The sequence below is a fragment of the Leopardus geoffroyi genome, chromosome C1, assembly GCF_018350155.1.
Source record: "Leopardus geoffroyi isolate Oge1 chromosome C1, O.geoffroyi_Oge1_pat1.0, whole genome shotgun sequence".
Classification (NCBI taxonomy): domain Eukaryota; kingdom Metazoa; phylum Chordata; class Mammalia; order Carnivora; family Felidae; genus Leopardus; species Leopardus geoffroyi.
Genome location: NC_059328.1, coordinates 100,062,165 through 100,076,545, shown reverse-complemented (window position 1 = coordinate 100,076,545; position 14,381 = coordinate 100,062,165). Strand labels below are relative to the sequence as shown.

The 14,381-nt window shown below is 49.0% G+C and overlaps 1 protein-coding gene across 1 annotated transcript in view; it reads right to left on the bottom strand.

The window, feature by feature from the left end:
- Positions 1-14,381, bottom strand: part of PTGFRN (prostaglandin F2 receptor inhibitor) — an 84,753-nt gene that overhangs the window by 32,458 nt on the left and 37,914 nt on the right. Inside the window, exons 2-4 of the mRNA XM_045478804.1 lie at positions 10,206-10,574; positions 6,960-7,373; positions 2,253-2,633 (exon numbers count right to left, since the gene is read on the bottom strand). Coding sequence (XP_045334760.1) covers positions 2,253-2,633; positions 6,960-7,373; positions 10,206-10,574 — 1,164 coding nt within the window. The remainder of the gene's footprint in view (positions 1-2,252; positions 2,634-6,959; positions 7,374-10,205; positions 10,575-14,381) is intronic.

Sequence of the window (14,381 nt, the reverse complement as noted above, 5' to 3'; positions counted from 1 at the left end):
CCAAAGGGGAGGTCCCGGAGAAAGGTCTGCTGCTGTACTCGTGCCCGACTCACCCCTGATAAGTGTCCCGGCAGCTGTAATGGAGTGAGTCACAGGCACAGGGAAGGAGGAGGTTTAAGAGGAAGAAAAAGAACACAGGCGGGGTTTCTACCACTTACACCCCCAGAAAGTTACCCTTCTGCACATATCTCTGTGCATTCTGGAAGCTGAACATGATTGCTTTCCTTGCAATTCTTGTTTTCCTATGCACATGCTTTAATACTCTCCATGTTTATCTATCCGTTCGGCCAATGTTGCCCGAGTGCCCACCAAGTGCAGAGCGCCGCACAAGGTGTGGGCGTTCTGCGAACCTTCCATCGGTCAGGGTAAAGCACGCTGATGACTTTCCTGACAGTGGTGCCAGCACTCTGCGGGCAAACAAACGGCTGGATCTTTGGGACAATAATGGAGCCTTTTCCCACCATTTAGTCTCTCTATTTCTTCTCACTCTCTGGAGGACACGGCCACCAACAAATCCTTTCCAGTTAAAAGAGCCCATTCCCTCCCGGAGCAACCCTCCTGCTTTCTGACAGTCCCTGCATCTCCCCCAGGCGACGCCGGGATCAGTGCACCAGCACTTCAGAGAGGCCCTCACACTGGATTGCAGGCGGCGCTTTCTAAAAAAAAAAAAAGAAAAAAAAAACCCACCAGAGCTGTGATTCTAAGTTGGAGAGGAGGGGGGACCAGGAGTCAGCGCTGGGATTTGACGCACCATACAATGCACCAAGGATCAGAGCCGGGAGACAAATTCAGCTCCAGAGATGAAAAATCTTCTTTCGGTGCTGACAACATCTGTTTTATTTTGAAGGTTGCTAAGGAGAGTTCTAGCTGGGCCAACATTGTTCCAGTTCAGTACTTCATAGTGAGACTCTCGCACAGGGCTCAGACGGCAGGAATAAAAGCTCGCCAGATAAACCCTGCTCCTTTCACTGTGCGGATATCAAAGAATCACTTTGCTTCCAGGGATGATTAACACCCTGCCTGGTCTCGCTCTGAATCGGCCATACCTTCTGCTCACACCCTTATTCCTCGTCCCCTCCCTGCCCCCTCTGTTCCCCACTTGCCGGCTCCCCCTCTCTGCCAATAAATTAGGAAGAAACAGACAGTGAACGTGCCACTGACCCGGGAGACTTTTGACACTGAGATGAGGAAGAGCTAAGTGTGGGATGGGGGTCATGGTGGGAGGGTACTTAGCAGGAGACAATGGAGGAAATGATTTCCTGGCCTTTACAGATCTGGTTTACCTACTAACAATCACAGCAGAGCCCAATGCCTGCATCAGGGCTCAGAACAGCCATGGGATGGCGGAGAGATCAAGCTCAAAACAGAAGAGTCTGACAGTGGGCCCGTCCCCACCTGTGTAATGGTGCACCCCGATCTCCGCTCGTCCCCGATCCTGCTTAAGCTTCTCTGTAATTAATTATAAGAGAGGAACAAAAATGAGGAAAGTCAGCCCTGGGTGGGGGCAAGCGTGTAGGAAAACAAGGGCCGGGGGAGATGAGAATGGCAAAAAAAGACGAGGGCACGACAATTTCACATACGTGCGGAGTTGTTGTAAAGTGAGGGTCAAGGTGGTCAACAGGTGAGAACCGCCCTGCTCCTCCAGCGGGGACTGGCAGCCGGTGAGAGGGCCCACCGGAAGAGCCTGGGGAGCAGGGAGACCCCTGCACTGAACTGGCAGCTGCAAATAAAATCATTTGGGGATTCCAGGGCATTCAGCAAAAAAAAAAAAAAAAAAAAAAAAAAAAAATGCATTCCATTAACTGAAGGAATTCTCTTCTTTCTGCTCTGGGCTTTAGGAAGGCACCAGCTCCTGCCAGTGAGCACCTCAGAGTATAGGAAAAGGAAAGGGAGAATGGCAGTGCTCTCGCTCCAACAAAGATCCATTTCAAAGAGCCCTTCGGAGGGGCCGACCCTGCAAATCTTGACAACAAAAGGAAACTATATCCTCTCAAATGAGGGTATTGAGACAACTGAGGCCACATTATCCAAACATTGCCCTTGCCTGCCAGATTCTATTTCAGCCTGCTTTGCCCCTCCTTCCCCCCACCTTGGGATCTAGCCAGGCTAAAGTGTGCTGGTCCCGATGTAAAGAACGCCAAGATCACGCAAAAGGCACAGTGCTCTAACTCATCCGGATATCCTAGGGAAGGGAGGGAGCCAGCAAGGCTAAGAGCCACCCCGTTCCCCTCCCCCCCCCACCAGGCACTCACCTAGCCAGGTCACATCCACACTGGCTGGGGCAGACCTGGCCTCTGCCACCTTGTGCCAGCTCCTGTTGTGTCCGGGTGCCCAGAGCGCCACGTGGCAGAAATAGTAGCCGGAGTTTTCCTTGCTAACGTCTCGAACCAGTAAATGGTAGGAGCGTGCATCCACGTGACTCAGGGCCACGTGAGGAGAGCTGTGCACCAGGGAATCCCGGTCCAGCCGTGCCAGCACGGGGGCGCCAGGCCAAGCGCCATCAGGCGTCCTGCTGAAGTACCATGTCACCTCGGGTCGGACGTCGTCTGCTCGGTCGGTTGTGATGTTGCAGGTCAGGTCCAACCCCTTTCCTTCAGCCACAGACACATTCCTGGCCACAGCCACTCGCAGAACTTGAAAATGAAAAAAAAAAACAAAAAACAAAACCCATCTAGATAAACAGGGTTATGTTTGCCCGTCCCTGCTTGAGATCCTATTTATTTATTTATTTATTTAGTATGTTTATTTTGAGACCCAGAGTGCATGTGCAAGACAGGTAAGGGCAGAGAGAGGCGGGGAAGAGAGGATCCCAGCCAGACTCTGGCTGATGGCACAGAGTCCAATGTGTGGCCCGAACTCACAAACCACGAGATCATGACCTGGGCCGAAGTCGGATGCTCAACCGGCTGAGCCACCCATGTGCTCCTAGATCCTCCTCTCCTTTTATCTTATTTATGGCATTAAAGTCAGAAGGCTCTGTGCAATTCTAAGTGTGTGAGAAATATTTACTGAATAAATTAAGGAACTATAACTCGTTTCTTTTCATTCCATGAAAATACTAACAGCAGCAAACACTAATAAACTTACTATGTGCCAGGCACTGTTCTGAGTGCCTTGTAAATATTAACCTTCAAAACAACCCTAGGAGGTAAGTACTAGCATTGTCTCCCTTTTACTGACAAGGAAACTGAAGCACAGAGAAGTTAAGTACGTTGCCCAAGGTCACACAGGCGACCGTTCGAAAAGAAGTCGGAACATCGCAAAACTACAATTATAGTTTCACCATGTGCGTGATAAAACTTGGGTTCTTCTACAGAGAAAGGACAGCTCAGTTCTGACTGGCTGACGTAACTAGTTTGGGACTAGGGCCTTGGGGTTGGAGGCTGGTGGGCAGGAGGTAAGGGTGGAAACATCTTCTGGGCACAACAGGAGAAAATCCTAAACAGAAGGACCAGGAAAGTGAAACCAGAAATTATGCCTTATGAGTCAAGTCTTCAAAATGCAATGTACTTAGAGCATCACATATTCTGTTAGACACGCCCACCTTAAACTCAAACATAAAGCATATATTCTAAAACTTTGCAAAACACCATGACTTTTGAACTCTCCACACCACTGCCTTCTCGCATGAGTGTGGATGATTAAAAGTAGACTATATTTAGATGAAGCATTGAAGTATTTGGTGTCATAGTCTCTAGACAGATCTGGTTTCAGCATTCCCCTGTCAAAGCTTTTTACATGGAAACGTTTTACTTTATTCGAGCGTTGTTTTTTTTTTTTGTTTTTTTTTTTAAAGAAGTTGAACATCTGTAATCAGAGTAGAAAAACATTCAATTCGTGGTAATGCTCTGGGAACAACTGCTTAAATGAGAAATAGCTAACGCCTCCCAGGGGGTTCAAGTGCAGGCGCAGTCCTGGTCTTCCAGCAAGACTGGCTCAGCGTCAGCTATCCTGAGTAAGCTCAGTAACAAAGGCTGGTGCCTAGTTCAGAAATGGCCCAACCCCAAAGCCCAGGCCCTCTGGGGTAGATGGTTTTCACAGGAGTATTTCCAGAGCCTGACAACATTTCCGACAACCATTTCAGGCCACGTTCAAGACCCACCTTGACGAAGATGGAAAATGAAGTGGGTATATTATAAAAGAGAACTGATAAGTCGAATTTTTCACCCTCCAAATTGTGCCTCCTCCTTCACCTCTTGAAAGGGGCCAAAAGTAATTTGAGGGCATCTTTTGAGAGGAGTCAGTATGGAAACTTCTGCTCTGAGCCTCTGCTGTGGTGAACAGCCCCACATATGATGCCTGTGGTCAGAGACCCTGGAATGCTGCTAGCGTCCCTCTGTGTGGCTGGAGGCAGAAGGAGAGAGCCACGTGAGGGAAGTAGGGGTAAATACACAGCTGTAGACTGCACATATGGAGAAAACGGATTCTTAGCTTTAGGAATATCGGCAGAAACGGTTCTTCAACTGAATAGTTCACTTTGTAATTTTCTCTCCGCAAGTTGCGAAATAGCTTGTCACATCACTAACCATTGTTCCCGTATGTTCTGGACTCGGGGCGGGGGGGGGGGGGGGGCGGGGGGGCTGGTTCACAGCTGGGAGACAGGAAAGTGCAGGCGAAAGAAAAAGGAGAATCATTTCTAAGGACTCGTAATGCAAGGGGATACCTCAGACAAAGCCTGTGGTGGTGAAGCTTTCTCAGTCTGGACAGAACTGAACCCATAAATCAGACACCAAGATGTGCACGAACCAGACCAATCTCAACATGGCGGGGAGGCGGGTATTGCCACATATATTACACAGCCCCACTGTTTAAGTGGCTTTGGGCTGTTCATCATAACAATGCAATAAGAATATTTAAGAAGGTAATTCTGGAGAGTGCAGGTGTTGACAAAAGAGAAAGGCCAGCACTCCAGTGTGGTGGCTCTCAACCTGGAATCCAAGAAGACAGTTTAGAAACTCTGTGACATGGATGGGAAAAAAATCTTGCCTTTGTGCACATGTGTGATCTCTCTCTTGCTCTCAAAAAAAAAAAAAAAAAAAAAAAAAAAAAGAAGCCACAGATATTTTCAAATGACGTTGTAATTGTTGCACGTATCTTAAAATATCATTTGCATCCATTGCTACTTGGAAACTACAGCAGTTACTAAGCCTGCCACTACAGATTATTTAATGAATGAATAAAGCACAATATTACTACATAACAAATTTGTCTTAAAATATTTTGATAACTATTTTAATGTAATTGTTTTCCTTTGTCACCTCAAATATGCGTTTTAGAAGTTAAAACACGTTAATTCTGAGAAAGCATCTGTGGACTGTCAAAAGACCGTCAAAGCGGCCCATGGCACAAAATGGTTACGAACCCCAGGCTCAGGTGAGAGTCAGAGGCTAGTACATCCAGGCTCAGAGTTTTCAAGTCTTATACTAGCTATTATGGGTTCTGTGGCTTGTTTGAAATAACAAATACCTTTACGGTTGAGATTCCTGCACAAAAAGGTAACTTGCTGCAAAGCTGAAACTCTTAATCCTCTGCCCTGTGAGAAGAGTTGTCTGATACAAGCTGAACATCCCAGCTTCTTAGGACAGATTCCAGGCAGATCGCATCCTCAAAGGAAGGTGACCTGAGTCCATTTAGAAAGTGATTTCTGCGGCCAGTGGAACCAAGACTGACCGCGATGGGTAGCATCCTTCCTCGGCAAGAGCACCTCCCGCCTCACCTCACTAATGGCTGCGGTCACTCAGGAACCTCACTCAGGAACCTGCTTTTTTTTACCAAACCCAATTCCTGGGCAGTGGTATAAATGCAGAGCAAAATGCTCAGGACCATGCAGTCTGCAGAGGAAAAATACTCCCCGTGTGCACGGTTTCCTGTTTTCCTTCCCGTCTGAGTTACAGAGTGGCCACACATTCACACTTTACACTGAGGAAATGAGTCTGTCTTCCCACCGTACAAAGCAGGGGGCGGCAGCAACAGATCTGAACACGTTAGATTCCCAGAAAACCAAGGACAGCCATCCATCCACAGCAAGGACCACATCTTGAGATGGTCTCTTTACGCTGTCTCTGTCAGAGCTGGAGGTTCTACGGTGCCTGGAAACGTGCCTCAAACCCCTCTGACCCCAGGGCCCAGACAGGGCTGACCGCCTGGTAGGTTCTCCATTAATGCCTGTTGGATACTGAGTCAACCACAGCTTGTTTTTCTCTCTTACCTGTCTTTTCATGGCTTTTCCTAAATGTCTCTTGTATTTTCTTACTTCTCCAGTACGAATAGGAAAGGGTTGGCTTTTTTTTTTTTTTTTTTTTTTTTTTTTTTAAAACAAAGGCTACTTCACAGATGAGAGGACGCAAAACTTCCTGCACGGAGACCCCAGGGCCAGATGCTTGCTCCTGGGGTGTCTGTCATACATGGAATGAGAAGAGGCCCGGCCCTAGAGAAGTCTCACCTAGCAGGGCACGGCCCATCTGAGGGGACCCAGAGGACCCAAGATAGACGAGAGGTCTGCGCATGAGACAGACACACATCCCCACCAGCTGTGCAGAATGGAGTATTCAGAAATTCAGGAAACGCCCGAGCAAGATAAAGCCAAAACACAATAAAGGGAGCAGGGTGGGGACAGCTCGGCCCCAAAGCCCCTCGGAACACCAGATCGGACCTCACTCTGACACTTAAAGGGACTTAAGCTTTCAGTCAACAAACTGTCTTAGTATCTTCTGCAACCTGCAGCGTCCCCTGAGTATGAATCCAGACAGGAAACAGCTGTAAAGCCACACTACAGGCACACGGCACAACACCAATGCGCCTTTCCCCAGCTGTCACCACCACCTAATCCCCCATCCCCTCAAAGCCAGGCCGCAGGTGACCTGTCAGCAAAGGACAGGACTCCCTCCCGCCTGTTTCTTTCCCCGGCACCGGCCAGAACACGGGCCAGGGTGCCAACCGGATAAGTCCCAGGAGCTCACCTGTCGGCTGGATCAGCACGGTGGCCACGTCCACGGCTTTCTCCTGAATCTCCTGCCAGCTGCCCTGCTCTCCGATCCACTCGCTGACCACGCACCTGTAGGAGCCCTGGTCGGCGGCCAGGGCGCGGGCCACGGACAGGCGGTAGCCGTCGGCGCCCACGGTGTCCAGGCGCACGTCTCCCACGCGGTAGCGCTGCTCGTAGCCGGGCCCCGGGCGGAAGCGGCCCTCGTGGGTCAGGGCCAGCACGCTCCGCCGGGCCGTGCCCCGCTGCAGCTCCCACAGCAGCGCCAGGTGCGTGTGCAGCGGCGACGCCGTGGAGGCCGAGCAGCGCAGCTCGAACGGCTCACCCAGGCGCAGGCTCAGGCCCGGCTCGGGCGGCGCAACTGCACCCACCTGCAGGGCATCGGCCAACACTGCGGGAGGAAGGAGAGGCGTCAGTCGCGCCGCGCCCCCCGCCCCTGCAGGCACCAGCCCCTTCTAGGGCTTTCTGGCCCCAGGGGGAGCGGCCCTGCGTCCCTGCCCTGTTTAATGACCACGTGGGAACACTCCCCATTTTAATTTGTGCATAAGGCAAAAAAAAAAAAAAGAAAAAGGATGGAAAAAAGAAAAAAAAGGAAAAAGAAAAAAGGAAAAGAAAAAAAGAAAAGAAAAAAGAAAAAATAAGAGGCATTAAGAAGACATCCCCCTCCTCCCCCAATCTGGATGGAAAACACTCCCTTTTGGGAGTTGTGCCCTGGGGATGCGTTTTTGCCACCCTTGAACAAGTTGCTTTACTACCCTGTGCCTCAGTTTCCTCATCTCTAAACAGGGATGACAACTGGACCCATCTCAGGGAGTTGAGGGAATTGAAGGAGTGATAAGGGAAGGTGCCTGGCACTCGGCAAAGCTGGAAGATAACTAGCTGTTACTGTCAAACACTCCTCTGTTCGGGCACAGGGCTGCAATAGGGAGCCTGAAGAATCTCCTAGCAGATAAAGCAGCATGATGGGAAGACGGCAAAAGCATGGCATGAGCTGCCTGTGCCCTGGGGCCCAGGAAATGCCTAAGAATAACTAGGGTGAGCAGAAAGTTTCTGCAGGATAGGAACCCTTTAAGGAAACCTGAAGCCTCAGCTATTTACTCTATTAGGGCCATTTGGAAAAAGGCTGCCTCTTTACAGAGTCTAGAATAAGGGGCCAGAAATCAAGAAAGTGTTGGTGAGTGCACGTTAGGAAGGGAAGTGATAAGCGAGGTAACCAGAAAAGTGGCCTCTACCAGAGGGTAAGGACAATCTCCCAGGCTGGTCTACAAGCTGGATAAAAGAATCCTCAAACACCCCTATTCATGATCTCTTCCGTTTTTCTCAACATTCCACACCGAGAAAGGAATTCAGTGTCCTTAAGACAAAACTACATCTTTAGAAAGACCTATCCTAAAGACCATATCTACTGCACAATGAATGACCTTCTAGTATATACATCGGTCTGTGAGTCTGGTTCACATGACTCAGTTCCCGTGGCCAGGTATCTGTTAGCACACAGCCACGAAGCCGAGGGCCACACAGACCCTGGACCGTGCCGGGCAGGCACCGGAGGCGCCACCTGGGCGGCCAGCCAGTCTCTTTTGTGACCGTTTATCTATCTCCTTTCCTCATCCAAGGAAAGCCTCTCCTTGCTTCTTCCTTCCAAAGACTGGAGAAGAAACAGGAAACCCCTGGGGGAACAGGTGGGGGAAATTCTCCGGCTGCCCCCTACTCCTCAACATGAGAATTACAGGGGACATAAGTGTGCATCTGACCTAAAAGAGGTAGAGCGCGTGTGTGACTAAAAGCAACACATTACTGAACTGCAATCAAGAATGTCTCATGGGACTTTTTTCTAAAAAACATCTTTAGGATTTTCTGTTAGAATAAGGAAGAGGTGACGGAAGAGGCAGATTTGATGTGTCAATACCTACATAATGCATGTGGCTGTTTCATTCCCTCACGATGGTTGAACGGGGTGGGGGGCGGGGGAACAGCCGCTGCAACATGGCAGGGTTCTGCGCATGATTACAGAGGGAACAGATACTTGGGTCTGCCCCCTTTTTTTAGATCATCGTGTACATCTTCTACATGCCCAGTCGTTACCTACAGTCCCTGCTCTAATATAAATGTTTTATGGCGGGGCACCTGGGTGGCTCAGTCAGTTCAGCGTCCGACTGGGGCTCAGGTCAGGATCTCACGGTTCATCAATTTGAGCCCCTCATCGGTCTCCCTGCTGTCAGCCGGCTTTGCATCCTCTGTGTCCCTCTCTCTCTGCCCCTCCTCTGCTCGTGCACTCTCGCTCTCTCTCTCTCAAAAATAAACAAACTTAAAAAAATACATAAATAAATACTTTTTTGGAACAAGGCAGGGTACGAATAAATGCATAATTAAGTAATAACAATAATGTTTCTATTTTGCTGGCCCCAAATGAAAATAGTTTGTTCTTGCTTATTTACTAGTTAGCTGAGAGAATTTTAGGCAAGTAATTAACCTATGCTCTTCCACTTCCTCATGTGTAAATTAGGCAAATATCCTGCCTGGTCTTCTTCATTGGGTTCAGAGAATCAAAGGTGGGAATAAATCTAATAGGACTTGGGAAACAGAAAACAAGTAAACAAACCAAACCGCACCCCAAACATTCCAGGTATGTAAGGTATGATTCTCCGCAGAGAGGCCAGTAAGCTAGCGGGGTCCGTTGGAAGCTAGCAGTGACCACGTCGTCCTGTCTCTATAGAGAACCCACACAAATTCTAGAGTGGGCATTGAGATCATGAAGGGCACGAAGAAGGGCATAAACTTGAAAGTATGTGATAGTCTCATGAGAGTGAACGTTATCATGACCGTCACCTTCTCACTGCAAATCTGCTAATCACCTTGTGCTCGGAGCCTTTAAGGGGAGCACTGTTTCACAGAGGAGAAGTGGAGCCATGTAGCATGCCCACGGCCACACGGCTGTCCAGCCAGTCATTGGAGCGAGTGCGGGCAGCCTGGCCCAGACCTGGGTCCTGCCACCACTCCAGCCAAGGATGGGTCAGAATCACAGTGAAGAGAAAGGACCCTCCCAGGCGACCCCGCCTACCCTCTGCTGTTAAGCAGGTAAGGTGCTTCTTTCTGTCCATTGGACGGAGGGAGCAGAGCCCCAGAGGAGTCTCCTTTCTTGGCAAAGTCACCCCCAGCCGAGTGGCAGGGGAAGGTCTGGCCCCTGACGCGATGCCCGCCCCCCTCCGCCGAGAGGCTATACCTTTAACCTGCACTATATCCTCATAGTTGCCCTGGACGGTGGCGTCGGTGCTGGGGGTGGAACACTTGTAGTGGCCCTGGTCCGAGGGCTGGACATTCTTGATGTGGAGCTCCACACCATCGTTGGCGGTCCGCCGCAGCAGGATCTCACCCCTCTGCAGGCGCTCCCGGTACGGCTGGGCCGGGAAGCCCGCCTCCCAGGTGCTGGCCAGCTCCACGAAGCTGCTGCCCGAAGACGAGAAGCTCCAGTCGAAGTTCTGCTCGCTGGGGCCGTCATAGTCGCTCACGTTGCAGGGGATGACCAGCTCGGTGCCCACCACCCGCACCAGGCTCCCCGAGGGGACTCTCACCACACGCCCTCGACACAGAGCTGCAATGACAAGAGAGGACGGGCAGGCGTTGAGTCGTGGAAGGTCATCTCAGGATAAATGGGTCAAAACCCCGTTGGGTGTTCCTGCTCACAGGCTTGTGGCAAAAATGTGACATGTGGCCAGCTGGGAAAAATGAGGTGCTGCCTTGATCTGAGAAGGTTAAGCCCATCCCTAGAACCCCGAGCCAGGAATACAACCCTCAAGTGCGTGCCTCTCACACAACAGTTTCCTAGGATTGGCGGGGAAGAAGACAAGTATTAAAAGTAGGCTAACCGTAAACCTGAATGGCTTCTTCCCTCCCGTTACTATTTAACATACCATTGTCACTCAGCGTGATGCAGAAATATTTTAGGGTTGGTGCGAAAGAAAAGGACACAGCTAATCAAGTATTTACATTTCTGCCCACCCTGGATCAACCCTCATCCCTGGAGACCATTCCCTAGGGCTCCTGAGACCTGATTTACACTGATGGATGCCAATCCCGAAACCCGAGAGCAGCCTGCTGATAAAAAGATTTAACTCCGGTTATCTGACATTGCCTATAAATTAATATTAAAATATGACGACTCCACCAAGTATTAATTTTCTATTTTCTGGCTCATTTCCTTCTCTCTACTCTTCACCCTGATCTAAATTCAGAATGAGGATAGGGAAACACAAAGGGAGACAGCGCCTTGTCTGGCTGGTTGCTGGGCGTTGTTAGGAACGCGGCAGCTTGCCAAGTTCAGAGGACAAAGCCAAGAGTTTACTGGTGTTCCCTGCCCCAAGAGCACATACCTCCCAGGCCTCTGATAGGGCCCGGGGGACCGCACCTATGTGGCCTTTAAGATGTCATCTTTCCCATGAACTTGAGGGCGATTTTGTGGTACATTTATGACCTGTGTACAGCATTTCAATTTGGACCAAATGAACTTGTCTGGCTCCTGCCTGATGTGCCAGTTTTATGAACAAACTGGTACAGCACTAAGGCAAAGGGGAAGCCATGGGCTCTGATATCCAGGAGGTCTAAGTTTGGGTATTCATATACCTTGTACTAGGATGAGTGCACATTCACTAGATTTCTCGAAATTAACTCTTTTTCTTTCTTCAGTATTAACGTCAGGCATGGCTAGGTCAAAAGGAACATCACTCAAGAATCACAAGAATTAAAAAAAAATACTCCTTGTTTAAAAAAAAAAAAACTGAGCAAAATCAACACTATACTAACAATTATAATGGAAAGACAAGAGGGGCGCCTGGGTGGCTCGGTCAGGCGTCCGACTTCGGCTCAGGTCATGACCTCATGGTTTGTGAGTTCGAGACCCGCCATCAGGCTCTGTGCGGACAGCTCGGAGCCTGGATCCTGCTTCAGATTCTGTCTGTCTCTGTCTCTGTCTCTGTCTGTCTCCCTCTGCCCCTCCCCTGCTTGCGCTCTCTCTTTCTCTCTCAAAACTAAATAAACATGAAAAAAAATTTTTTTAAAAAGCAAGTATGAAGTGATTAGAAGGACTGGAAAGAGCTCATGCCCAATACAAAGAAATTAGATTTTTATAAGGGAATCAGTTACGTCTTATACAGAAATCACATACAAAATTGAGTAATTTCCCTAGAAAGTTTAGTTGTAAGAACAACTACCACACCAGATTTGCCCTCAAACACACTCTGATAGGAGTATACACTCTGGAAGAAACCGAAGAGACCGACCTCTCTTAGCTCTGGCTGCCTCAACTATAAAATGGGGAAAGAAGGATTTACTGAATTTGTGAAATGGAAAATGCCTGCCTGAGAGTCTGCCATGTAATAAGAGCTCGATAAAATGGGAACTTCTGTTACGTAGTTTCAATTTTGTATTTCTATCATTTATTAAGGGTTGAATTACGATCCCCACCAACAATACCCCTATGGTGAAGACCAAGCCCACAGTATCTCAACGGGTGACCATACTTGGGAATGGGGTCACCGCAGAGGTTATCAGTTGTTATTAGGCATCATCGGTTGAGGTCATACGAGAACAGAGCAGGACCCTAACCCTATGACTAGTATCCTTAAAGAGAGGGAAGCCTCTCTTTACGCACAGACGTGTATAAAGGGAAGACACCACGTGAAAATGAGGGCAGAGATGGGAGGTGAGGTGTTTACAAGCCAAGGAACACCAAAGGTTGCCCACAAACCACCGGAAGCGGGCGAGGAGGCCTGGAGAAGACTCTCCCTCATCCTCCGAAGGAATCGACCCTGCTGGCACGCGGTCTGCTAGTCTCCAGAGCTGTGAGAGAGCACCTGTCTGCTGTTGAAGCCCCCAGGTAGTGGTTCTTTGTTACAGCAGCCCAAGCAGACGGATACACCATTGTTGCTTGCTTTCCAATGATTCACTTCATGGTTTTCAAAGTCTGAGTTGCCATTCGGTGGTTGTGAAATGAATTTGTAGTGGTTGTGACCAGCATGTGTGTGCGTGTCTTAATACAACGCAACAGAAGAGGAAATATTAGAGTCCACTGCATTTAGTACGGAATAAATACTGTTGCATTCAATGTTAAGTACACAAAGGTGTGTGTGTACCAGATGATGATGAAAATTATATATCTTAATTTGTATTGGGGTAAAAAAAAGAAAAACAAGTTGAACACTTTTTAAAATCATCTCTTATTTTCTGCACCCATTACCATTTCCTTGAAGGGGGTGAAAGGAAGCATCCCTACAACAGAAATAGTGATAAGGTTAGTGTGTGCTCTATGCAGGGGGGTGTCTGTCAGCCTAGCGGGGGGCAGCTCTGGACTGCTGCCCGGTTCAAAGAAAAGATGCCGCACCCTAAAACACTCTCCTTAAAAATAGAGTTATTGGTGCTAATAACTCGGAACTGCGGGTCACGTGTCTTCCTGCAGACAACAGGACCGCCATATTGTTACGGAACAGCACTCAAACATGCTGCTGCTTTCTTCTTAGGACAACCCGGTGCTTACAGGATGTGGCCCATGACCTCACATCTACTGCTTCTGCCAAACACACAGCATATAGCCTTCCTGCTGCCCAGCATTCCTCAAGTACTCCTCAGATCGGGCTGACTCTGGTGGAAACCGGGTCAATCAGAATCATTCTGGCTCGCTTTTGCGGAAGCCAATCAGAAACTTTCAGTTCCCTTGGAATCAGGGTACTATAGAGATGATTTTCAAAAAGAAAGAGTCCAATGGGGGGTGGGATGGAGGGGAAAGTGGGTGATGGGCATTGAGGAGGGCACCTGTTGGGATGAGCACTGGGTGTTGTATGGAAACCAATTTGACAATAAATTTCATATTAAAAAAAAAAAAGAAAGAAAGAAAGAAAGAAAGAAAGAAAGAAAGAAAGAAAGAAAGCGTCCAAGATGGTTGTGTAGGAAGATCCTGAACTCACTTCCTCCCAAGGACACATGCAATCTACAACTATGTAGGGATCACTTCCCTTTGAAAAAGATCTGAAAACTAGATGAACTGTGTCCCCACAACAGAAGACAAAAGGACTACACTGAGATGGGTGGGAGAATTAGGAACACTGTCGCACCAAAACAACCACCCCCCCTCCCCCCACTGCAGGAACATCTCGCCAGACAGGCATTTCTCCTGGAGGAGCAAGGGGTCAGGGCCCCACATCAGACACTCCAACCCTTGGGATCCATGTCGGAGACACAAGCGCCCCAAAACATCTGGCTTAGAATCCAACAGGGCTGACATCCAAAGAACCTACGGTGCCATGGGAAATGGAGATTCTTCTTTTAAAGGGATCACCTGCTTAGGGATACCTGGGTGGCTCAGTCAGGTAAGTGTCAGACTTCGGCTCAGGTCATGATCTTGCGGTCT